Below are 25,379 nucleotides of genomic sequence, written 5' to 3' on the forward strand. Positions count from 1 at the left end.
AATTAATTATTTAATGAACTGAAAGAAATGTTTGAGGTTTTTCCCCCCACTGATTTCAATGACTTTTCAAAGAAAGTTGCATTATGTTTCATTTTTTTCCATAAAAAACAAATAACGCAGAGTGTTTATAACGCAGATTGTTGCACTATTTGTTCCAGAAAAAAACTGAAGTACACTGAAAGCATGCAGTTTTTCTTTTTTTTTTTGAAAACTAGAGATGAGCGAGCGTACTCGGAAAAGCACTACTCGCTCGAGTAATTTGCTTTATCCGAGTATCGCTGTGCTCGTCTCTGAAGATTCGGGTGCCGCTGCGGCTGACAGGCGAGTCGCAGCGGGGAGCAGGGGAGAGCGGGCGGGAGAGAGGGAGAGAAAGATCTTACCTCCGTTCCTCCCCGCTCTCCCCTGCAGCTCCCCGCTCCGTGCCGGCACCCGAATCTTCAGGGACGAGCACAGCGATACTCGGATAAAGCAAATTACTCGAGCGAGTAGTGCTTTTCCGAGTACGCTCGCTCATCTCTATTGAAAACCCATTAAAATCAATGGGGATAAAAAAATGAAACATTTATTTCAGCTTTAACTCTGTTTTTCTTTGCTTCTCTGCTCCAAAAACAGAACATAGAGATGGAAAGGCTCAGTGGAGGCAAAACACTAGTGTGAAAGGGGCCTTATAGTCACTTACAATGTCCTTAAATTGTTAGTGCCAGGCTGGCCCAATCACATGGCGATCTGTGAGCAGCGACACTCAACACTTCCCTAACCAAAGAAGTTGCTTAGAGAAGCTCTTAAACCCAAGTGGGCATTGGTTGAAAATCTGCACCTGTCTGCCGTCCAATATCGGTAATATGTACGCCTTTTAATGCCCATATTACAGCTACAATACCCGGACCTCCTACAATTCGACTTAATAAGATGCTATGGTGATCTATATCTGGGTCAGTAGAGCCATGACAGTTCCACGTATGATATAAAAAATATAAAGTTGTCTGAAAATGACCAACTTCGACTCTCCGATCCAGCACTCCTTCAGAAGCACCATTCGCCTGATGGTGCTGTTTTCTGTGATTAGCAGCCATTGAAATGAATGCTGTGGTCAAACAAATGCTGTTTCAGAAATGATGGAATTTATCAAATAGCTCCAGAAGCTTTGGGTGCTTCACTGAGCTTTGTGGTCCCTTCATGCCGAGAACTGGTGTAAATACAACTCACGAACTAACACCCTTATGAACCTCGGAGTGATAGCTAAAGTTGGAGTTCTCCCTTGAGTAAAGCAGAAGATACTGCATAAATAGATTAAAAAATCAAAGATGGGTTATCTCAATGGAATAATAGTATAAAAACTAAAAACACGTAAAAAAATAAGAACAGCCAATCAAACATTCCTGTAAAGTTACTACAACAATAAAGCAAACCAAAAATATAGCATATTCAAAATAATTAACAAAAACCTAGAGGTATGATGAAACCCAGGAAATAAAATAGATGTAGCCTGGGGAAGAATGGTTCAAAAATGGAAGGTAGAAAACAATTGCATTGCTCTGCGACACGTTTCACTATAAGGAGTAAGAACTTAGACAGAACATATAAGGCACCAGCGCACACATGGGACTTGTCCAATCTCTAGCACCCAACCAAAGATGCTTAGTCACATTGCACTTCATACAATAAGTCATCAGCCAGAGGACTGCACTAGGAATGCGTTCCTTGGACATAGGAAAAGTGACCCGAGAAATCTCTGCACCCGACAGACTGTTTGCTGCCATGATTGTACTGCATGTAACACAGCTCACACAGTCTGCTGAGTTATTGGACGTCTTTGTGGCGGTAAAATAACGCAATGGTCCCTGTATTCTGCAGCAATTTATTGTTGCAAATTCTTCTTACTCCTTGAGGGTAACTTGAAAGATGTTTGAAAGACTGGAATGAGTGGAAACATTCTATATCTTATCCAGCTTGAACAGGCTCAGGATATCGAGCAGAGATTGTTGAATGTGTTTGCCGAAACGGTGGGAATCCTGCGGAGAGGAAAACTGGACTGGTTAATCTGAAGGCCAGATGCACCATAGGCACAGAGTTCAGGGACCTGTAAGTCAGATTGTAATGCAAACTAGTGTATTATACTCACAAGGACCAGATGACCAAGCTGAACACCAACACAACACTCGAGAAAATGCAGAAGTCATTGGAATTTTAAGATAAAATTATATTCTTTTGATCAGACATTAATGGGATCTGGATTATCGGATTCGCATAGACGAGTATATAAAATCTATGGGTAACAGTAGAAGCATTTCCAAAGGGGTTTACTAGGAAATTACTACTGATGACCTATTCATCAGGATAGATCATTAACAGTTGATCGGCGGGGTCTGCTGCTCAGAAACCCTGTCCAATCAGCTGTTCTGAGTGATAGCAGATCGCTTCGATCCCTGTGGAGTGGCAGGAGCTGGTGACTGCAATGGGAGCAGCGCCTGCAATTATCAGCACTGGACACCACACAGTAGGTCAGAGCGATCTGTGTCTGCTCCGTACCCTGTGTTATGGCACCAACAGCGGGCACCCAAACAGCTGACGCCAGCAAATCAACTACTGATGACCTATCCATAGGTCATCAATGAAAATTGTCTGGAAAACCCCTTTAACTGCTGACATATGCCTTATGAAGTGTTACTGCAGGCTCCTACCTTTTGCAGCTGGCTCCTATACCTGGCTAAGATTTATACAAGCCTGATATTTGAGGCAAGTATGTTTTTTTCCAATTTTCACAATCACCAATTGATTTTACAGATTCAGTGGTGCGGATATAAATAAAAGGCTACAACTATTTATACTAAATGTACTAAAATGGAAGACCGAAATCTTAAAGTAAATGTTGGAAGCTAATGTTAGCACTGGAGGCTTCATGAAATGATTATGTGGGATGTTTCAGGAGAAGGAATCTCTGGCAGAAAGTCAAGTAACTCACTGTCTCATGGCTGGAGAATTTGCAGGACAAATGGAAGTTGATAAGATTTTCACCAACAATAATGTAGGAGACCCCATATCCATCATCGGCCACCTGTAAAAACAGGAAACGGACTTAGAGACAACGAACACTAGAAACATTGTTTCCTGCTGTTAACCATTCAGCAGTGATACATGCAAAGAAGAGGTGACACCGGAGCCTATAAACCATGGACATGGTTAACTCTGAAAAGGGGAAATCACTGAAAACAAGGCTAAAAGGTATTTAGGAGAATCCTGTGGCACTATAAGAAATAAGCAGAGACGGTCCTGATCTGCACAAGGGAAAATACCTCCTTCAAATATGTATATGTCCCCAATTTCAAGCAAAACGCCTTAATGCATTTACATTTCACAGTTTAGTTCAGTAGTCGACAGACACATAATGCACCCAGTAGAATGTTTGTAACCATCGATTTTGTATATTAACCTCTTAACGCCACCGGACGTACATTTACGTCCTGGCAGGGTGGTACTTAACACAACAGGACATAAACTTACGTCCTGTGAATTCCCACCACACACTGCAACAGCAGGGATCGATTGCTAACCCTCTACATGCCACGATCAATGTACATTGCGGCATGTAAAGGGTACACAGAGGAACCATGCTCCATCTGTGACGTAATCGGCACCCCATGATTTAATCGCAGAGGGGTGATAGGTTGCTATGACAACCAGATGCCAGACACTGGTGTCCCGGCCTGCCATGGCCTATGATTGCTATTGTAAGCAATTATGTATTTTGAGTACAGAAGTACTGAAATGCATTATCATAGCTTTTATGGTACAAGTCCCCTACCGGGACATGAAAAATATAAAATAGTGTTTAAAAAAAAAACACAAAAAGACAAAAACCCTTTTACACACACTTTCCTGTTTGTATAAAAAAATTTTTTAAAGATTTTAAAAATCCCACATATTTGGTATCATCGTATGCGTAATGACCTGTATAGTAAAATGAACACACCATTTATCCTGCACGGCAAAAAGCATAACACACCTAAAAGATGGGAGCGAAATGCTTCTTTTTGCTTATGATTAGTTTACTACATCTCTGCATGAAGACCTATGCTAATTGAAAATCATCCCTCTATAGTGTCCTCTATATATATCGCTTATTGGCTTAAGCCTACAGCTGCATGATTGTGCCATGTATGTATTTTCTAATCCCTAGTGCATCGAAAAAATTTACTTACAGGTCCAAAGCCACCGCCACATGAGACGTATTCTGGATGATTGACTAAATCAAACAGCTCCACTTGCTGAATAGGAGTCTGGCTGGTGGAGAGGCGCCAAGGCTCAGAGAGAACCTAGGAAAAGTCATTGACACTATAGATTATTTACTGGGCAGAGAAATATCTTCAGTGGTTTAGTCAGCGAGAAGTTAATTTCCACATTTCAGTACTATATACCTCTTTTAGGAAAGGTGAGTCCACTCCAAGGTATTTAGAAACTACATAGAGACAGAAGAGATGTCGATCAATCCCAGCCCCAGTCATTGCATTTCTGTAGAGCAATTGGTGCTTCTCTGCAGCTGCTCTAAAAAGTTTCAGTCTGTCTTCATTCTGTCATCAAGAAAGGTGTAGAATTACCCATCAAGAAGTAAGTTAACAGCAAAAAACTGCGACAAGATCAATATCAGCACATAATAGTTTTAATTCTGTATTCATGCATCCTATAAGCACATCTGGGCAAAACAATGCCCCGCTGACGACAACATGGCAGCGCAAGAAAAATAATGCCATAGCCGTCAACATTAAACCATACATGTGCCATGTGCTTAAATGTAACTGAATGTAACACAAATGGAATGGTCTGCTGCTCAGACCGAGCAGGACAGATTATATGTGATCACTTCCATTTGATTGTGAGATTTAAATGCTGCTGATAGTCTAAGCTCTGTAGTACTAATGTACAGATGACAAATCTGCAGCAACTGTGTGAAGCCATCATATCATCAAAGGCCATAATCTTTAAGGAAGGTTTCCAGTAGCTTGCAGAATCAGTGCCACAACAAATTATTATAAGGCTAAGAGGAAGGTGGAACCTAATAAAGTCAGTATTGAGCGTCAGTGTATTACTGCTCCAAGATGGCATATGTTTATGTTTACAAAGGATGTAATGCAATAGTTGACAGGTCTATTCTCACTGGTGACGTAAACATCCAATGGATGCCACTGTATAGGTATGCATTGGCATCTGTCACCCATAGGTGCTCAAATTTGGAAGAAAAAAAAAATCAGGTATAACACATGGTGTACACTTTTAGTGCAGTGGATGCCTCCATATGGGAAAGACAAGCAGACTATGCTATTCCATACAATTGGAAAAAAAGTACAGTGACATATACTAGCCCCCTGAGTTCCAAAAGAGACATGTTTCACCTCCACTGGGTAAATGAGGGCCAATAGATATGTTTGGTGTAGGCAACTGTAGGCGATACATACGCCAAATGGATGCTATAGACATAGACTGAAATAATCCTCATTTATATACTTACTGTTTTCGAAGGATCCATCATGGCCTTCACAAAGCTTGAGGACTCTACAGTACATGAACGAACGGTTTCCGTTCTTCCTTCTCGGAAAAGTCTTGTCATGGAAGCTTCATATGTCAGACAGAATTTTCCTTTATCCTTAAAAAAAAGATAAAGAGGTTTTGTTCTACTCTATAAATAAAAAACCTGCCTTCGATCAACTTCTGACAGCCCTTTAATCACTACAAAATCCTACCACAATGTGTAGTATAAAGCTGCCACTGACAGACGTGACCTTAGTAGCACCTCTTTAAAAATATACAGGAGAAGTTGCTCACTTTGGGAGTTGGAGCATTCCAATGAGAACATGGACAATTGGAGGGAGGTTCACATTGTTCATTGACAGACCTACAGGGCAATCAGGCAAAGTCTGACAAATGTAATCTAAGTCCATTCACGGACGGAGTCTACGTTCACTGTAGTTGAAGATGCTTGTTCACTGGGCTAGAAGCATTTTCCATATTTGCCTCACTCATGTGGCATTTTTTATTTTGCTCCGGGGTAAAAGAATCAGGCCGCTTCTTTCACCTTTTAGACCCAGCACATTAAGGCCCTAAGGAATATTAAATGATCCTTGCCTTCTCTGCGGTTATCTAAGAACCATCACTTTTTATATTGCAGTATTTGAATGCTGCCTGATTTTTTGCACGACAGTCTGACTTTGTTGAGTCACAAATTACTGTGTGTTTTACTTAGTTTTTAAACTTAAATCATACATTCACTTCATTTTATGGGTTATTACTGTTAAGGGGATCCTAAATATGGACTTTATTTTACAACCTTGAGATGTTTTTTTCCAGTAAGAATTTTTTTTTAAATTCAGAGTTCCCCCTTTCTGTGTGTGACATTTGCCTTTGTGCCACAACCAAAGGAAATTGGGACTGGACCCTTAATGGCAGCTTTGAATTTTCTGTAGTGCAGGTGAAACATGAAAATACTGAGCTAAAAATAACAAAAAAATAATGTTCTAACACGATATAAAGCCCCAGAGCCTCACCCTATAGTGTGCCAGCTGCAGAGCAATCTGAATGAAAGCGTCAGGGCTGGTCTTACACTTCTTTATTAAACCCTTGCCAAAGTCTTTGAAGGGAAAGGTGTGGAAATCAACATCCTCTGCTATAGCTTGAGCAACTTCTAGTGAGCTGTGAATGACTTCTTGGAGCTGGTAAAAACAAAGGAAAAGTAGAACGTCAGTAAATACCACAGAAACTAAAAGGAGAAATCCTGAGAAGCAGCTAATATAAAGCTTATCAACAACAAATCATCTATTTGTAAATTCCCTTGTAAAAGCAGTAAAACTAAAGGCCCATTTACACTGAACGATTATCGCTAAAAATCTGCAAATTGGCGATCGTTTTAGTGATCATCAGTGCGTGTAAATGGGCACGGGGCACCCGCATTTCGGGCACATTTGGCTGATCGTTAAAATCAAGCTCACCTAAAAATCGTTCCTCACTTTTATCAGTCGTTCTCCACGGGGAGTTCTGATAGCATTGTTTCCCTGTGGAGAACAAAGGATCTGAGCACAGATAATAACCTTGGGCTGTTAGCTGCTTTCAGTGAGAGCTTCATTTGCATACATAATTGGTATTTAATAGCTGATAGCTACTTAAATACCAATTATTTTTTATGCAAAATAATCGCTCAAACTGTCGTTTGAGCGATCTTTGAGCGATTATCTGCTCGTGTAAATGGGCCTTAAGGCCTCCTGCCCACTACGCAGCTAAGTCTGCCACGGCGCCCCACAAAGGCCTCATACTCACCTCTCCAGATCCGCCGCGAGAGTCCCGTCCAGCAAGCCGCATGCAGTGCAGCGCATGACGAACCGGCAGTGACACGTAATCATGCGATACTTCCACTGTGCTCACAGCAGAAGTATCGCGTGACGGACAGCTTCTATTGACTACAATGGAAGCCGGCCGTGCGCTTTTCTATTATAGCCCATGCCACAATTTCATTCACGCTGCGTAATTCCGTGGTAGAATTCTGCAGAGTGAACATTGCAAGGCAAAAAGCTATTCGGTTCAATAGAACCTAATAGCTGCGGATTTCCACCGTGTGAAAAATACAATTCCCACAGAATCTGCTGCAGATTTCTGCAGCAGATTCCGTGCGAATTTGCTTTAGGCCTCATGTCCACGGGGAAAATCAGGCCCGCTACGGATTCTCCATGGAGAATCCGTAGCGGGTCCCTCCTGCCCCGCGGACATGAGCGCTGAAAATAAGAATAAACTTACCCGCAGCGGACCGGGCAGGTCTTCTCTTCTTCACGGCCGGATCTTCTTTCTTCGGCCGGTGGATGTACTCAGCACGCCGGCAGCGTGCCGCGCGCATGCGCCGGGCACATCCGCCGGGCCGAAGAAAGAAGATCCGGCCGTGAAGACTTGCCCGGTCCACTGCAGGTAAGTTATTCTTATTTTAGGTCTCCCGCGGATCCGTACGGCTTCCATTGAAGCCTGCGGGAGCCGTCCCCGCGGGAGACCCGCAGGAAAATGGAGCATGTCACGTTTTTTTTTCATGCTTTATTTTTTTTTTTATTCACTTTTATTCACCATCCGTGGTTATTTATCTACCCGCGGGTGTTGAATGCAGGTGTTGAATGCATCCCTATGGGATGCGGATCCGCATGCGGGTGATCCGCTGCGGATTTAAAATCATATTTTGCCCGTGGACATGAGGCCTTAAATGGTATTTTTTCTTGCACGCGGATATCCCCACCCATTGATAGCAATGTGGCCGATCCGCACGGAATCTGCACTAAAATGGAGCATGCTGTGTTTTTTTTCCGCGCGTAAAAAACGCAAATCGATTAAAATGCCATTTGCGGGTGCAAAATTCAATTTAATTGACTGCAGATGGCCAATGATATTTCTATGGGCAAAATTTCACCCGCGGAATCCGCAATTCAATTTTGCTAGTGGACATGAGGGCTAATGGTCCATTTATACGCAAAGATGATGGCTCAAAATTCGTCAGAAACTGACAGCTTTGAGGGATCATTTTGCATAGGTACTAATGGGCTAATCAGCCCATTAGTAGCTAACTAGCTTCATTTGTATGTACTTAGAGAACAGGCTGCATACAATGCTATCAGCGCTGCCCGCAGAGAACACAGCATGCCGCCCCTCTTATCACGGATGACGGCTTTTATGCAAAGCTGAACTCAGTGATGGACGAAGAGTGCACAGTAAGTGCACGATGGGCACACATTAACACACAACGGCTATCGCTCAAAAGCGGTCATTTGGATGAATTTTGAGTGATTATCGTTGTGTGTGAATCAGCCTTCAGGCCATTCTCACATTACAGGATGATGGTCTCACATAATGGTCTCCCATGACACAGCACGTTTTATGGTGACGGTTATTTCCACAGCCTATACACAATTACATTGGGCTGCGGGTATCTGCGTCATCGCAAAGCGATGACGCGGGAAATATAAACAGACAAAAAAAAGTGTTATGCTCATGACCGCCTGCGTAAGTACACGGTCATGCACAGTACAATTTTGCCGCCATACGCAGGGTCATTGTTGGCCTCCAACTGGAATCTGTTGTGGGCCTCCACAAGCGAATTCTGCACATAGCCGTGTGAGCCCGGCCTAAACCTAGCTGGCAGGAACATTACTATAGCCATAGCAGGGTTCAGAGGCTAAGGGGAACTTGTTCAGGTGCAAGAATATTGTAATAAATTAAGAAAATATTTAACAAAGCAGGCAAAAAGGAAAAATTAAGTAGTGGTCACTTACCTCATTGGAGACTTCCCACTGTATTCTCTGTGGTAATGGCAATGTGGCATCTGCTTGCCCCTTGCAGTGACCTTCATCGTTGTAACCAAGCTGAAAGCAATCTGTTGCCAACATTGACTTGAAGGCAAGGAAATAAAGTGAAAAATTAAGATGTTAGAGATGCAGTCTAAAAGCATTATGAATTTCTTGCAGAGATTTAGAACCACAAAACATGCTTTGTTCAATCTATTCCACTTAAGGCCCATTTAGACACAACGATAATCACTCAAAAGAGGTCGCTCAAACGACTTTTGAGGGATCATCGTTGTGTCATTTACAGCGCAAGATGAGCGATTACCTTGCACTGCCAGCGGAGGATGCAAGCGCTTGGAGCGGAGGATGCAGAAGGCAAGCGGGGTGTCCCCGCTTGTCTTCTGTATCCAGATCCAGATGTTTTCTGCACGGAGCGCCCGGCTGTTATACAGTCGAGCGCTCCGTGCCCAGTATGGAGAACACAGCTGGACCGCTCTGTTCTTCATACCCAGCTGTCATCAGGGAGCAAGATACAGCTGAAACAATAGTATCAGTTGTATCCCGCTGTGAATCCCTGATAAGGCTCATCGCTGTCTTTCAGCAGACTTAAAGACAACGATGAGCGACGGGATAACGAAAACTGCACGAGGTCAGTGCAGTTAGACACAACGATTATTGCTTAAAAGACGAATTTTGAGTGATAATCATTGTGTCTAAATGGGCCTTTAGAAATGGTTTGTTCATCATTTGACCACCATGTAGCGCTGGTTTTTTTTGTTCTATGACCTGACCAGTGTGCGGGACTCTTCCTTTAGTCTATAAAAAAAATAACAAAATAAGGTCTCCTCCTGTAAGAGTACATTCATAAATGTAATGGCAGCGCTACAAGCAAAGTAAAAAATATACAAAAAAAATTAAATACAATTGTTTTTACAGCAATTCATTTTTCACCCCTTAATGACACGGCCCTTTTTTCATTTTCGCTTTTTCATCCCGTCTTTTCAAAAATAATAACTTTTAATTTATCGATTGACGTAGTTGTCTGAGGGATTATTTATTGTAAGATTATTGCCCTCTTTGGAGTTGGGTATTGTTTTTACAACGTACCCAGTATGGCAAAAACAACACGATAACTTTATTCTATGGGATAGCATTGCGAAGACACAAAATTTATATTTTTTTGTTTTTTTTATAATACTTTATGTTTTTGTTTTTCTGGCTGTACTACAAAAAAAAAAAAGTATCTTTGGAAAAAAATATAATCCTTTTCTACCACCATCTTCTCAGAGCCATAATTCTATTTTTTCATCGACATAATTATGTGAGGTCTAGTTTTTTGGGGGATGTCCTGTACTTTCTATTGGTACCATTTTGGAGTACATATAACTTTTTGATTGCTTTTTAAATGTACAGGGTATACGTAGTAGAGAAAATCCCCGCGCTTCGGAACCCCAAGGGATCAATGGACTCTTCGGTCCGTAGTAATACTTTATTCATGCAACGCGTTATTTTAAAGATCGGACTTTTCCAGACATAGCAATGCTAAATATGTTTTTTGCTGTTTTGATTTTTGCATTATTAGTAGTATGAGAATATTTTTTTTATTATCTTATACTTAAAAAAAAAACTTTTTAAAACTAATTTTTCCATTTTTTTTTAGTTTTTGCAGACAATCTAAAGAACATAGCAGTCTATCAGCAATAGGCAATCAGCCATGGCAGCCCTGGGGACCTTCAGGAGGTCCCAGGCTGCCAGAGCAACTAAAAAGCACTTCGTGATCTCATTGCGGGGAGGCCGTTCAAGACCCTGGAGTACTGATCAGGGGATTTTTAGTGGCTTGATAGATCGCCTGTCAGATAGCGGTATAATGTCATAGTATGACAGCTTTTTAAAATTGATAAATAAAAGAGTTAGTTTCCAAAAACGGAAAAAAAAAAAGGGGGGCCGCATCCTTAACGTGTGAAATAAATTCATCAATACAATGCCCGTAAGGATACACATCCACCTATCAGACTTTTTCCAGTGTGGACTTCACAGCAAATGTGAATTCTGTAGATAAGCTGCAGATTTCACCTTATATATTGAGAGGGTAAAAAAATGTTTTTTTTCCCGTAAGGTAAGGAACATCATCACAGTTCTGTGCAGTGATTGCTTGTTGCTGTCATGTGTTGCCCCAATAGACTTAAAGGGGATGTCTCGCGGCAGCAAGTGGGGTTATACACTTCTGTATGGCCATATTAATGCACTTTGTAATATACATTGTGCATTAAATATGAGCCATACAGAAGTTATTCACTTACCTGCTCCATTGCTGGCGTCCCCGTCTCCATGGCTCCGTCTAATTTCGCTGGCTTCTAGCTTTTTTAGACGCGCTTGCGCTGTGCGGTCTTCTGCCTGGTGAATGGGGCCGCTCGTGCCGGAGAGCTGCTCACCGCGTCGTCATCGTAGCTCCGCCCCGTCACGTGTGCCGATTCCAGCCAATCAGGAGGCTGGAATCGGCAATGGAATGCAAGGAAGGAGAAGAAAATCCACGGTGCACCGTGGGAGAAGACCCGCGGTGCACCGTGGGAGAAGACCAGCGGCGCCATCTTTAAAAGAAGAATAGAAGAAGCTGCAGAACGCTGATGCAGGTAAGTGCAACGTGCTTTTTAAAAACTAACCTATGCTTTCTTTTTAACAGGGCAGAATGCGGGGGGGGGGGGGGGAAGTGAAAAAAAAATTTTTTCACTTTCGCCACGAGACAACCCCTTTAATCTCATTACCATGAGGACCAGAAAACAGGTGTAATAACTAGGATTCATCTGCTCTTACCTCCCACATATGTCCAATAATGGGAGCGTCTGCCCATGAATGCTCCGCATTCAATCCCACTTTTCCATTTTCAAATACCACAAGGGAAAATGACTTGTCAAACCATCTACCAAGAACAAGAAACAGATAGTGCCATTCATTTAAACGAAACATGTTACCACAATATTGAGGATCTATAAAAAAATTGTTTAAGGAAGTTAAAAATGTCATGTTTTGTTAATGAAGGATAAATCAGCCGAATGTTTACAAAGTCTGTAGCCAGCATGAACATGCACTAAAGTTATACAGATGGCTGAAATAAACCTACACATAGCACATGAAATCTCTGCGTTAGGCATGGGGAACTACTGAAAAGGTTTCCTATCAGTATCCAGTCGGCTTCCAGTATCCCTTCCACTCAGTCGGCCATTTTCATCTCCTGCTGGCAACTGAAGGCGGCCCCGTATAGCGTTGTATGAGACCATCTTCAGCTGCCAGAAAGAGCTGAAAATGGCTCTGAAGGGGAAAAAGCAGGTACTCTTTAAAGCACACCTGAGAATTGCTGCTCACTCCTCTGCTTTCCCAGGGCTTCAGAGACCTTCTGGCTAATTGGTTAATAATCCCAAAGTAAATACACACATTTTTTTCTTCTTCTCCTCTTTTGGCTCTGGGTGCCATAATCAAGTTTGTGGAAATGTGCACATATGATGTAAATGTGTAATGATCGGTCCGTAATTGTTTTTAAGGGAAAGTACTATGTCAGTCTGCTAGCTGTGATCAAGAAAGCAGTGGCTTTCGAAACGCGTCTGTGCGTTGGCATGGCCTCACCCGGTACCCATCATTTATCATTTTATGGATTTTTTGTAATTAAAGAAGAATAACAGAAGTGTTTTTAAGGAGATGGCTTGTTGTTGCTATTTCAGCCTGAGCACCTGAAAACCTTCAAGCCAAACAGGGGTAAATACTACCTACTAACCAGATGAAGAGAACATTGTGTTATGCGTTTTGGAATCTAAATCCACACATACATGCTATAACAGCAGAGATTGTGGAGACTGCATGCACTATGGCCGGCTGCACACGAATGATATGGATTCCGCATGCGGGTTCCCGCAGCGGAATCCAGGTGTGACCCTGGCTGGCGACCCCACATACCTGCAAACTCTGTACTGTGAATGACCGTGGACGCTCAGCGTCGGTCATGAGCAGTAGAGGTTTTTTTTTAAAGTATTTCCCACATGGTCGCAGATGGGCTGTGGATCGGACACCTTACATTAACTTCAATGAAGGCTGTCTTTGCGTAGTCTGCAGCAAAATAGAGCATGATCCGATTTGTCCTCCACTCGCGGAATACACAATTCGGTTCCGCTAGTGTGAAGGAAAAAGCGAAAGTACATACCTTTCAATGCGTGCAATTGGCTGCGGATCCTCTGTGTGGACGCTGACCACGGATTTCTCAATAAGAATCCGGTGGTGTGAAGATCTGCAGATCTGCCAGCCTGTGATTGCAGAGCAGCAGTCTGTGAAGACAACCCCTCCACCACAGCCAAACAATTGTTCCAGCGTCCTAGGAACTGCAAATGCTCAATATCTAACAACAGGCAGTGGATTGCAGAGGAGCTGTAAGGGAAGCAGCACTAGTAGCAGCCACTTCAAACTAGATTTGCAGTGGTAAAACTTTTAATGAAAGTATATTAGAAGATTGATGAAACACACTAGCTATTACATGAGTATAAGTTGTCTAAAAGGTTAGTGCCCCTTTACAAAACCTATATCCAGAGCCAAGAGTAAAGGACTGGCGGGGAAATGATCCCAAAAGACAGAAGTGATGTATTTCTTTCTGACCTGTCATAGCATTTCCCATGTAGTAGAGATTTGGCGTAGGCATCCAAAGAGTGTACTGGGTCTTCTGTACGTAGTCCCTGCTCACAGTCATCTAAAGTCACAAAGAAAGCTGCTCTCTCCACAAGATCCAGAGACTGCAAGTTCTTCCCACTGCGGAAATAAGACTTGCGAGCTTTGGCCCAAGTAGCCCTTGAAGAAAAAGAATTGAAATAAATGAAATCAAGTCATGACAAGAACGAATGCAATACAAATAAATAGTAGTTACACTGAAGATTGGCCAGGGGGCAGAAGCTTCTCCAACTCCATGAGGCAGAAGGAGCCCAAATTCATTTCACCTGCAGTGGTACTGCTATCAGCGAGGGTTCCATCTCTCAGGACATTCGTCTTATTTAGTTTTCCCTTAGATGTATCCTATGTATTGAACCAGCACATGAACAATTGACCTGTTGCTAACTAAATACCGGGGTTCACATACTACTTGCACACTAGAAGCTATCTTTCAATAGGAAGTGAACAATACCATAAAAGTCTGACAATGGGAGGCTGGTAATTCCACTGCTGACAACTTACAATAACTTTCTTTCCAACTAATCAGAAGACCTGTCTGATGTCACCATAGGGTAGTGGTGGTGCCAACCAGTAGTTTGGTGGCTCCTTGTATGTGGTTCCCTAACTGTTGGCAGCTGCAGATACTATTGTACACCAGAGGCACCAGGGATATCATAGCATCATTGGAACTTGGTACTAGGGGCAAAACTGTATCAGTGGTAGTTAGCACTGTGGTAAGGCTGGTTGTACACATTAGATAGCTTTCAGTTGAGCACTCTTTCAGCCAACAGTTATCTCTCCCACCCCGCCCCATACATGCTTGACTCGGCTGACAGTGCATGTGTTCTGAATGGGAAGAAAGCTACTGCCAGGCTTCTTTTCCCAAGAACAAGATTGAGTAAGTTGAGATCCAACTGCTCAATCCTTATTTCCAGGCACTTCACAGCGCCCATTATATGCACTGCCTTTGACACCAACCAACCATTGCCTGTTTTCAGAGGTATCATGAATGACGAAACTGGACTGCTACGGAGGGGAACCAGGTTTAGTTTGGGCACCGACAACATCCGCATTCGTGTCTGGAGACCTAGGGATGAGCGACTGTCCAGAACCGTTATCCAAAAGGCTTCTCTATTTCTCAATTTTGCCTCCCACTTCTATGAAGCTCGTTAACCCTCTCAAGACCCATAACCTAAAGTGATGTGGGATTGCCTGAGAGTGCAGATAAAAAGTGTTGTGATACCGCAGAGATTATAGGAGCAATCATATATATGCTCCGCAATATGTCTTTTTTTTTAGTAGTCTTATGGTTGATCGCACGTATTGTAAGTTACACAAAGAACAACTGATGATTTATCTCATAATTTAAGCGGTATGGCAACGCTTTTTATCATTAATGCTCCTCTGGGAAATATATGCAAATGAGGGAAATGGAACAATGCCTCTGCAGCGCCACCTATAGAATGGTAGCATTCCTGCCAATCAACGTCGGACCCTTTACACATGTCTGTAACAATGATTGGGAATTCAAAACCAAGACAGAATCCATACACAGACCGCTATTTTTGGGTGTTTGCCCCTCATCGGTGTGCAGTAGGATTGTGGCTTGGTTAGTGAGAGACCTATGACATGAGTCGGGAGGGGTGTCATCACTCCTTAAGTGTCATGGTAGTGGTTCGCAATATATTACAATTTGCAGATCTCTTTTGTCTGGGGCTCCGGTAGGACCTTGTAATCAGTACTTGAGGGTGCTGCTGACTGAATGCATTTTATTTTCCCTGTACCACAATAATAATTGGCCACTATAGGCACCGCCATAGATTTCATCAGTCACAGACATCCTCTACCAGTACAATAAAGACCTCTCACCTGTCTCCAGCAGTTAAAGCAGCCAGTTTTTCTTCTCCTGGCTCTGGAGGGCTTTTGTCATCCAGAATATGCTGGAACTGTATTTCCAGTTCTTTGGGGTTCAGCAGGCGTCCACTATGATAAACCCAGACCTTGTAGAAGCGCCCTTTGTGGTACACCACGATGTGCTTACTGTCCGAGAAGTGCTGGATGGTATCTGACCATGGAATAAAGGTATGGTCAAAAACTTATGGGACAATTCCATCTTACCATAATCTACTTTTATTTGGAGTAGCTGTACAATACAGTCCCGACAGGAGGAGGTGATGTCCCCTTAATGTATATTATACTTCAATACCAATTAAAAGCCAACTGTTTTGTCATACATGGGAAGTACTTCCCATGGTAAACAATATTATAATGGGTTCTTTCCAAATTTTCCCTTTGATGTATTTTTTAAAATTGCATGAAATGTTTTAAACTTGCTTATGGTGATTAATAACTACTGCAATAGAATGTGTTGACAATCTATAATCTAGAGGGTCTTCCAGAACCTCATGAACAACATAGCCATTCTCTTTTTTGGACTTTTTTACCACCATGTAATGTGGGGAGCTATAGGCGGCACCCCTCTTAGCATTACAAAGTGAACATATATTGTACAAGCAAGCTAAATATTCCAACTATTGCAGGGGTACAATTGTTGAAGCTCGACATATATAAAGCAGCACTTACGAACCAGGGCTCTGCTGAACCCTAGTAGGGCTTTCACAATGTAAGCCATGTTGTCAGTAGGAATTAATTTGGCTTCATATGCTGTAATGTGGCATCCAGCGGAACAGCAATTACACATTACTTCCTGCCCCTTGTCATCTGTATTTTTGCATAGGCCATGTTGAAGGTGAGCAGGAGAGAAGACAGGTGCCCTGGAGAGCACTATGCAGGATAGGGATGTTGATATGCAGTGTTGTATGTTTTCCAACATGTGCTACATGCTAAATACAGCAGGGCACAACAACAATGGTACCAAAGCATGGGCAATAATTAGCGGTACAATTTTAAAGGCAAACATTTGTAAATCATGTGAAACTACCATTTGGCAGCATTGCATGGGTTTTGCATGAACTACTCTGTCACTTCTTAGTAGCAAATGTATTGCACAACATATTATACCCGCTTTTAGTTTTTTAATTGTTTCATTGGTTCAAGTTCCTCGGAGTGTGAAAAAAAGGTTTTAGAAATGCCGTTATTCGTGAAATCTGATGTAAGGCCAGGAGTGATGATGTGTAATGACATCATTAAAAGGGGAAAAAGTCCCCACCCAGCATTTCTATTCCAATACACCGGGTACAGCTATGGAAAACTCAGCTTTCATATTTGGGCGTTAACTCCACAATTATGTTAGTCTGATTAAAAAACAAACCAGTGTGCCTCTTTCCAGGCTAAAAGACACTCCTTGACCAGGAAAAAGAATTAAATTGAATTCCAACAAGAAGCCCTCAGAGTAAGAACTTTAAAGGGTCGCCTGAAAAAGACTACCCCTCCTGTAAATTAAGTCGTCCTAGCAATCCACTTAGTAATAAGGCCAGGGCATTATAGAGCTACAAGGAATTCACTGCGGTTGAATTTTTTTTTATAGAGTAACATTGAAATTAATTTGCAGTTGTCCTAGCCTAAAGATCCTGCAATCAGCTGTAATGTCTGAGGGAAGCTGCATGGGGTTTACATGGGGCGGATTTACACTGCAATCTCCACGTGGACGTTCCGCATGCAAATTCAGCGGCATTTACAGTAGCAGCAAAGTGGATGACATTTTGAAAATCTCACCCCCAGCTGCGGAAATAATCCGTAAAAAACCCGTGCGGAAATTGACTTGTGGTGCAGAATTCAATTTCGTAGAATATCAATTTTATTGCTGTCTCTGCTGCGAAATTCACATCCTCTCAATGAGAGGGTGAATTGCACAGAGGAGTGCACTATAAAACCAGCTCCGTTGGGACAAGCCTTGCATGATCTTTAACCAGTCTTATTTCATCACTTTCTTCCAGATATCACAGGAATGAGCCATGCTGGAAAGTTTTGTGGAAGCCACCGGCACTTAGGTTTTTTTTTCTACGATTAGTCAAAGTTTTTAGAAAGGTACAAGATTGCTCCTACCTGTCTCTATTCCAGGGATACGCGCGGTGTTAAACATGCGCTCGTGCTGAGCAGAGCACATGGGCAAACAATCTTGGATCATCAGCTGTATAAGAGGGAAAATAGGAGCCACACACCAACAAGTACAGGCGGAGAAAGAATGATAACAGAGGAAGGGAGAGGGGTGGGGTGCGCAAATTACAGAAAAGGTGAAAAATAGTCAGCGTGTTAAAAAAGGAGAGAAAATGATTGTTTGGAATTTAGGCAAAAATCGAATTGTGTGTATTGAGGGATGAATGATTAATGGAGGTTGCGAAAGACGAACAAAACATAAAGAAGTGGAAGGTAAAGAAGAGGGAAGAATAAGAAGACCATAATCAATAGATATTCCGCTACCACAGGAAGATGATTTATTAACTGAAGAGTAACTTGTCCATGTTAATACCAGCACTAGTTCACACATGCAAAGATAGAGTAAGGCGAACCTTCACCCGGTCACGAGCTCCAGTTGCTAGTTTAATGATCATTAGGTTTTGCAGGACACATTTGGAGCCTTTATTTTTGTTGTAAATTAAGCCAAAAATAAATCAGCGCTCAACTGAATAGGAAAAAAAAATCTGATTTCTTCCCCCCAAAAAACCTGGTATGATAGCTAACAAATCAAAATGCCACCGATCATACTCTAAGCTCCGAATGTGGAACGCAGAACCAATATGCAGCAGCTTCACACACAACTCTTATTAGAGGGAAAGGAGAGGAAAACTCTGGTCTTTATTAGGTCCCATTCACCATAAGGGACAATAATGATGTTGATTTTGGTTCACCCGCTTGCTTACCTGTCTCCTCTCCAGGGATGCGAGTGGTGTTAAAGGTGCGCTCCCACTGGGATGAGCACAGCGGGATGATAGATCCTGGAACCCTGCTCTATACCCAGTTAATAGAGTGGGTACAGGAGCATCGCAGAGATACCGTGAGGGAAGATAACACAATGCAAAAGAGTTGACATGAATGTCTAGCTGAGATCGCAGCCCAATGACGCATCATAACTTGTAACCTTTTTGAATTCAAGCAAGACTTTCATAAAGGAGATGTTCAAAAAATTACATACATTTCTTAAAGGGTTTGTTCCAAAAAAAGAACTTATTCCCAATCCACAGAGCAAAGCAGAAGTATCTGATCGGTCAGAGTCTGACCATTAAAATTAATTGTGGGTGCCCATCCAGTGAAATGCATGGTACAGGGCTGCACACGTGACCACTTCTCCATTCATTCGGGCACACTGAGGCACCTATTATCTTGATCGCTGCAAGGCCCAGTAGTTGGACCCTACCGATCAAATATTTATGATGTATCCAGTGGATAGAGAATACATTCTTTGGATTGGACAACCCCTTCAATGCATTTTTCCTTCAAGTGTATCTATGATTCTTATTGTAGTTCTTTAAATCAGTAAGATAAGTACATATAAGAAAGTATAACAAACATGTTATTAGGGGAAGTGACATCTTCGTCATCTTCCACATGGTTATAGTTCTCCTTTTTCCTGTTGGCAAACTGTCTATAATATTTTGAAACCTCCTCAGTCCCCCAAATCAGTCTGCAGTAATAAAGTAAATAATAGACTTCGAACATGGGGGTAGGAGGGGGTTGCAGCTGCAGCTTCTCTCTCTCTGTGAAACTGCATGCTGTGAGTTAGGAGGGGAGAAGAAGTGAGGAGACATCTAATTGGCTACAACACTATGGGGTGTATGGACAAGAAACTTTACCAAACTAAGGGTAATCATCATACTGGGAAAAGCGTGCTGAGCATTTAAGGAAATGAATACATGTAAATTGATGGAAAATTACCCAAAACATGTACATTTGATGCACAACATTTCTGTCTCCACTCGAATATATATCGAAGGCTGGTTACGAAATGATTTTTTACATTTTTTAGTGACAGCTACACTTTAACACTAGAAAGGCTGACCAGATATTTTTGTCCTATTTCAAAATTTAGTCCATCCTGGAAAGAAAATCGAAAGCATAGTTTAAAGAAAAGCGAAATACCTAAAATGGCTGGTGGGCATTTCGGTTCCATATAGGCAAAGATGAAACTTGCATTGGTGCTGAATGTCTTAGTGACTTTGTAGTGAATAATCTTGTAGGCCCATAACTAAACAAAGGAAGAAACCTCACATAGCTATGTCACTTCTTATAAGAGGGGAAGAGGTTGTGGCGGTGCATTATGTTCAATTTATTTCTGTTACTGATGTCATTTTATTGAGGTTTTCCCTCCATCTACTGCACTCTGAGTGTCTGCCCCATCATCTACACCATGATTCACTATTGTCCTCAATGGCAGACTGACCAGAGCCAGAACAATTTAAAGTTCTTTTAGATGAGTCAATTTACTGTTTGAACAAGCGAATGACATCATTGCTAGCTCATTCGCTCGTGAAACCTGTTTAAACAGATAGATACATTGTTGGCACGTTCAGAATCGTTCAGTCTTTCACATACGCTGTTTGAACCGAACAATTAGTGAACGAGCCAACAATAATTTTTATGCCTGCATAATTAATGCGCATTTAGGGTGCACGATTATTGTTCAGCAGTGCAGGAGTGCTTATGCGTGTCAATGGCTACGCGTATAGTAGCACGTGCTACATCTCTGTGCTACAGCCCAAACATGCCACATGCACCATTTAGAAATATTGCTAAAATACATCCGTTCCTCACCACGGACACGCTAAAGACACTCGTGGTTGCCCTCATCCACTCCCGGCTTGACTACTGCAACTCGCTACTCATCAGCCTCCCCCGCATCAGACTCGCTCCACTCCAATCCATACTAAATGCAGCAGCTAGGCTCATTTTTCTATCCAGTCGTTATTCAGACGCCTCTGCACAATGCCAGTCACTGCATTGGCTGCCCATCCACTGCAAACTAAATTTAAACTCCTCTACCTCACTCACAAAGCTCTGCATGGCGCTGCGCCACCATACATCGCCTCCCTCCTGTCAGTACACCGCCCAGCCCGCTCACTCCGATCAGCTAACAAGCTCAGACTAAACACCCCTGTAATACGAACCTCACATGCTCGCCTACAGGACTTCACCAGAGCAGCACCCATCCTCTGGAACGCTCTACCCCAAGGCATCCGGACAATTCCCAATGCACAAAATTTCAGACGTGCCTTAAAAACGCACCTCTTCAGGGAAGCATACCAAATCCCCTGACCTAGTCCCTCGCCCCTCCCTATGGTGCCCCACCCCGTTTGCCTTCTAATAATTGATCTGCACATGAAATTCCCTATTGCCTGTGTTCTCTATGCCTTGCTCCTCCCCCCACCCCTTGCACCTCCTGTACCACCCCCAACCCATTTATGTCAAACCCAATGTACCCGATATTGTAATTGTTGTATTGTTTTGCATTTATCCATGCCTGAAAGCGCTGCGGAATAAGTTGGCGCTATACAAATAAAGATTATTTTTACCTCTGTTTTTACTTACCTGTACTAAAAATGTTACTTTGATCTTCAGCGGGTCTGTTCTATGCTAAAAACACTCATTTCTTGCATAAAAAATACAAGCAGCAGCGCAAGACATGTCTGATTACCAACCGGACTTTTTTGTCCCTATTAGGGGGTTTGCAAGGTCTGGCCTTTCTAGTGTTAAAGAGAATCTGTCACGGTGAAGCTTGAGGTGTATTTCCATCCAATATGATGATACAATTCACACCGCGCAATTTGTACCAAGAGAAGCTTCCCATTCTATGATGTGGATGTTAAGAAACAACAGAAAATACCATTCTGTACATCATTTGAGGGCCACTGTCACTTCTTACAGCAGTGAGTTTGAATGGAGATTACCTAGACTAGTATTCTAATTATCGTTCTGCAAGTGAACATGAAACTCAGAAGGACGATACTTGAAGAACCTTCTGCCTATCTCAGGCAGCTAGCCTTGTGTAAGAACTGAATTCTGGATAAATGGAAGCGCTATACCCTGAATGTACAAATGTGACTCAAGAGAGCACATCAGACAACATCATCTAATAATAACCATACTATAAAATCATTAGATCACACACACTAAAACGTTCTCTCAATAGTGTATAAAACAAATTCTAGTTTCTTACCGGTTTCAATTCCTCGCGACTGAGCTTGCGTCGATACAAAAGCAGGGCATGGACGCTGTTACCTGCACGAGCTGCCTGAATTGGTGTTGGTGTAACATACAGAAAGTCCTAATACAGGGGGCAAAAAGGAAATAAAACAAGAGACCTTTTTTACATATATTTTACAAGGGGAAATGCAATCTCCTTATAAAGGTTTATCACCATCTTATAAAACAATGGCATACTGGTAGAACATATGACTTTTAAGACCACTACCTCTCCTGGGAATGAAGGGGCCACAACGCTAGTTTAGTGCTGAACCTCTTTCTATGTTTTCCCTGCGCTACGATACTCCTGGCCACTGGTTGTGAAGGAACTAAAGTACAAAGCTATTTATATAAATGGGCTGGTGCTAAAGTTACCTGCACAGCCGAGTGGCTGGGTGGGCCACAGTAAAGGCGAGCAGCGCTAAACTAGTGCGGTGGCCCCTTCATTCTCAGGAGGGCTGGCAGTAAAAAACAAGGTCAGTTCCCCACCAATCATAAAGTGGTGGTATATCCTAGTGATATGCTGTTATTTTATAAGAGGAGTATGACCCTATAAGATAAGCTGCAAAGCCCTCCACATTAAGGGCAGTCAACGTATTGAATTAGTTACAGAAGAATCTAAACCATTAACTTGTGTCCCATTCAGCATTGCGTCTGCTGCAAAAATGTAGCACAGGCTTTCTTCCAGCGCTGTATCTCCGTGAAGTTGGTGCACACACACAGCACCCAGCTTGACTCTTTCCAGCTCTGTGCGTGTGCATCCCCATTCATATTTATGAGACGGCACACACACAGAGCCAAATGAAAGCAATCAAGCTAGTGTCTAGCACTAGTAATTGCAGGCACAACTTTTATTAGAATCAACAAGAGCTGTGCCTGCAATTACCATCATCAGCCACTACACAAGGATCGGAGCTATCTGCTTAGGCTCTATACCCTGTGTTTTGATAGTGACAGCTGATCAGCCAGAGCCCCAAGTGGCGGAACCCAGCCAATCAACTATTAATGACTTGTCCTTAGGATAGATCATCAATAAAAATAGCCTGGAAAACCCCTTTAATCACCACATTTGCCTAATAGATTGCACTCCAGAGTGTGAAAGAATGAGAAAGATGTGGGTTAAACCAGAGGGGATTCCAGGGGCAGAATACGGGATCTGTATTTTCCTCCAATAGCCCCCGTTAGAGCCTCCACAACTTAGCAATTATCTGAAGGGAGTCAAAAGTGAAAAGGCAGATTTATATCAGTATAATAAAGTAGTAAAGTCTCATTTAAACGCAAAGACAATCTTTCAAAGGATTCAAAGATTGACAGTTCTAGTGATCATTTTGTATAAAGTACAATGCCCATTATCACTTTATTAGCATGTAAACGAGCCTACTGGAGCTGCTTGCGGAACACAGCAAGTGGTCTGAGCTCTGCAATAAGCTCCTTTGTTCTTGCAAGGACTGTCAGCTGAATACAGTGTAATCAGCTGCCCCCGTGCAGAACACAGCGTGTGTTCTGTGTTATCTACTCTCTGGCTGAAAAATGGATTTTAAGCTCACCGTAAAATCATTGTGCAGGTGAAAAATAAATGATGGGAGCATTTACACACAACGATTATCGCCCATATGCAAACATTTGAACGACTTTTGAGCAATAATCGTGTGTAAATTGGGCTTAAGGCTTTTAAAAGATCCCACTATAGTTTCTGTCAGTGCAGTAGCCATATTACTCATATCTACATCAACCCTCCAGAGAGCGTAAACCAGCTGTGAAGCTGAGAAATAATGGCACAAATTCGGATCTGCCATACCACCATGGTGTTTAGGGGCTTACTGCAGAAGAATATATAAAGGAACCCTATGTAATGTAGAAAATGACTATAACCCATTCCTCTGATACACAGTAATTTATTCTCTCAACAGTAGAAGTTATAGAACAAAATATACAACATAAAGCAAGAATAATTTAAGATCCAGGTTTTTAAAATGTAGTATTAAAGAGACAACATTGTGCGACCAAATCAACTCTAATGAGAAAAATATCATTTCTAAACCCAAATACTATAAAGTTGTCACTGTGCCAGATTTGATTTTCAATAAACCTCCAGTCCCCAGGTATGTGCCGTAAGAGCTTACATTCCTGCACCACGCCTTGGGTGGAGCGCAAGTAACACCCTTCACCCTGCAATCAATGAACCACAGCTCAGGCCACACTCCGTAAGGAAACCTACAAGGCAGGGTGATTGCTTTCTTCATTCAACTTTTATATTGTGCACTCATGCCCTAGCTGGCTGTGCTAGGACTACTAGTTCCAATACTCAAGAGTCTGTGGCTAGTATTATCTTGTGCATGTACATTAGATTGGCCAAATACATATAGATTATCTGCTTCTCTAGACCAATCAGCACATGTGAGAGCTGCTGCCAGCATACTCGGTCAATAGTTATCTGCTCGCGTAATATAGAGTTGGAAGAGATGAGACGATATACGCACGTCGGAATAAGCTCTAAAACTGCAAGAGGTAGATATTGTGGCCAAATAAAAGTTTAAAGAATTAACCCCCTCTTTCATGCACTCCACGCACTTACCATTGCATAATAGTTGCTGTTTACCATAATGGGGTCCCTTCCACGCAGGTAGATGTATTCTTCCCACCAATCGCTTACCTACAAAAGAGGGAAAGCTGTGCTAATTGTTTTATTTGATTACATTTTAAGGAGTTAATTTAGAAAGCAATCAATACCCGAGTGCTAGCCGCTGCTGTTAGCACTGACGGTCTCCCAACAATTGCCAGGCTGAACCTGTAAGTGCAGGTACAGATCGGCAACTAGTGATACAACACGAGCGTTAATGGTGCCCATTAAACAGCACCCTGAGGCTCTTTTCACATTGAATTATTAGCCTTCTTTATAGGTTTGTGCCAGGACAAGCTTCCAATGTATACGTTTAACAGAGGATTTGATAGATGCCTTAGGTCCCTTTTACACGGAACAAAAATTATTCAGGTTCTCGCTGGATCATGGGAATCTGAATGACAACCATTTGGTGCAAGGCCGCCTGCCCACAGCGGATTCCGCCAGCGGAATATCGCAGTGGAGTCTGACACGGCGCCCCACAAAGAACCCAATACTCAGCTCTCCGTATCCGCCATAAGAGTCGCATCCGGCGAACCGGCACACATACGCATGACCTGCCGGCAGTGGGCGGTGACGCGTGTTCTCGCAATACTTCCACTGTGCACACAGCGGAAGTATCGCGTGATGGTCGGCTTCTA

The 25,379-nt window shown here is 42.4% G+C and overlaps 1 protein-coding gene across 3 annotated transcripts in view; it reads right to left on the minus strand.

Annotated features, from left to right (window-relative positions):
- Positions 1-519: 519 nt before the first annotated feature.
- LOC136632773 (carnitine O-palmitoyltransferase 1, liver isoform-like) overlaps positions 520-25,379 on the minus strand; it is a 56,376-nt gene continuing 31,516 nt past the window's right edge. For 2 of the 3 annotated variants that reach the window (XM_066607921.1, XM_066607922.1), the window contains exons 7-19: positions 24,694-24,771; positions 22,093-22,200; positions 18,803-18,890; positions 15,852-16,047; positions 13,935-14,123; positions 12,111-12,216; positions 9,288-9,404; positions 6,537-6,701; positions 5,504-5,638; positions 4,416-4,568; positions 4,200-4,313; positions 2,963-3,055; positions 520-2,012 (exon numbers count right to left, since the gene is read on the minus strand). In XM_066607921.1, the coding sequence (XP_066464018.1) occupies positions 1,935-2,012; positions 2,963-3,055; positions 4,200-4,313; positions 4,416-4,568; positions 5,504-5,638; positions 6,537-6,701; positions 9,288-9,404; positions 12,111-12,216; positions 13,935-14,123; positions 15,852-16,047; positions 18,803-18,890; positions 22,093-22,200; positions 24,694-24,771 (1,620 nt within the window). In that variant the 3' untranslated portion in view covers positions 520-1,934. Of the gene's footprint in view, positions 2,013-2,962; positions 3,056-4,199; positions 4,314-4,415; positions 4,569-5,503; positions 5,639-6,536; positions 6,702-9,287; positions 9,405-12,110; positions 12,217-13,934; positions 14,124-15,851; positions 16,048-17,987; positions 18,073-18,802; positions 18,891-22,092; positions 22,201-24,693; positions 24,772-25,379 lie in introns of all 3 variants that reach the window. The other variant, XM_066607923.1, reaches the window with a different exon arrangement.

Source organism: Eleutherodactylus coqui, chromosome 6 (assembly GCF_035609145.1).
Source record: "Eleutherodactylus coqui strain aEleCoq1 chromosome 6, aEleCoq1.hap1, whole genome shotgun sequence".
In the NCBI taxonomy this organism is placed as follows: Eukaryota; Metazoa; Chordata; class Amphibia; order Anura; family Eleutherodactylidae; genus Eleutherodactylus; species Eleutherodactylus coqui.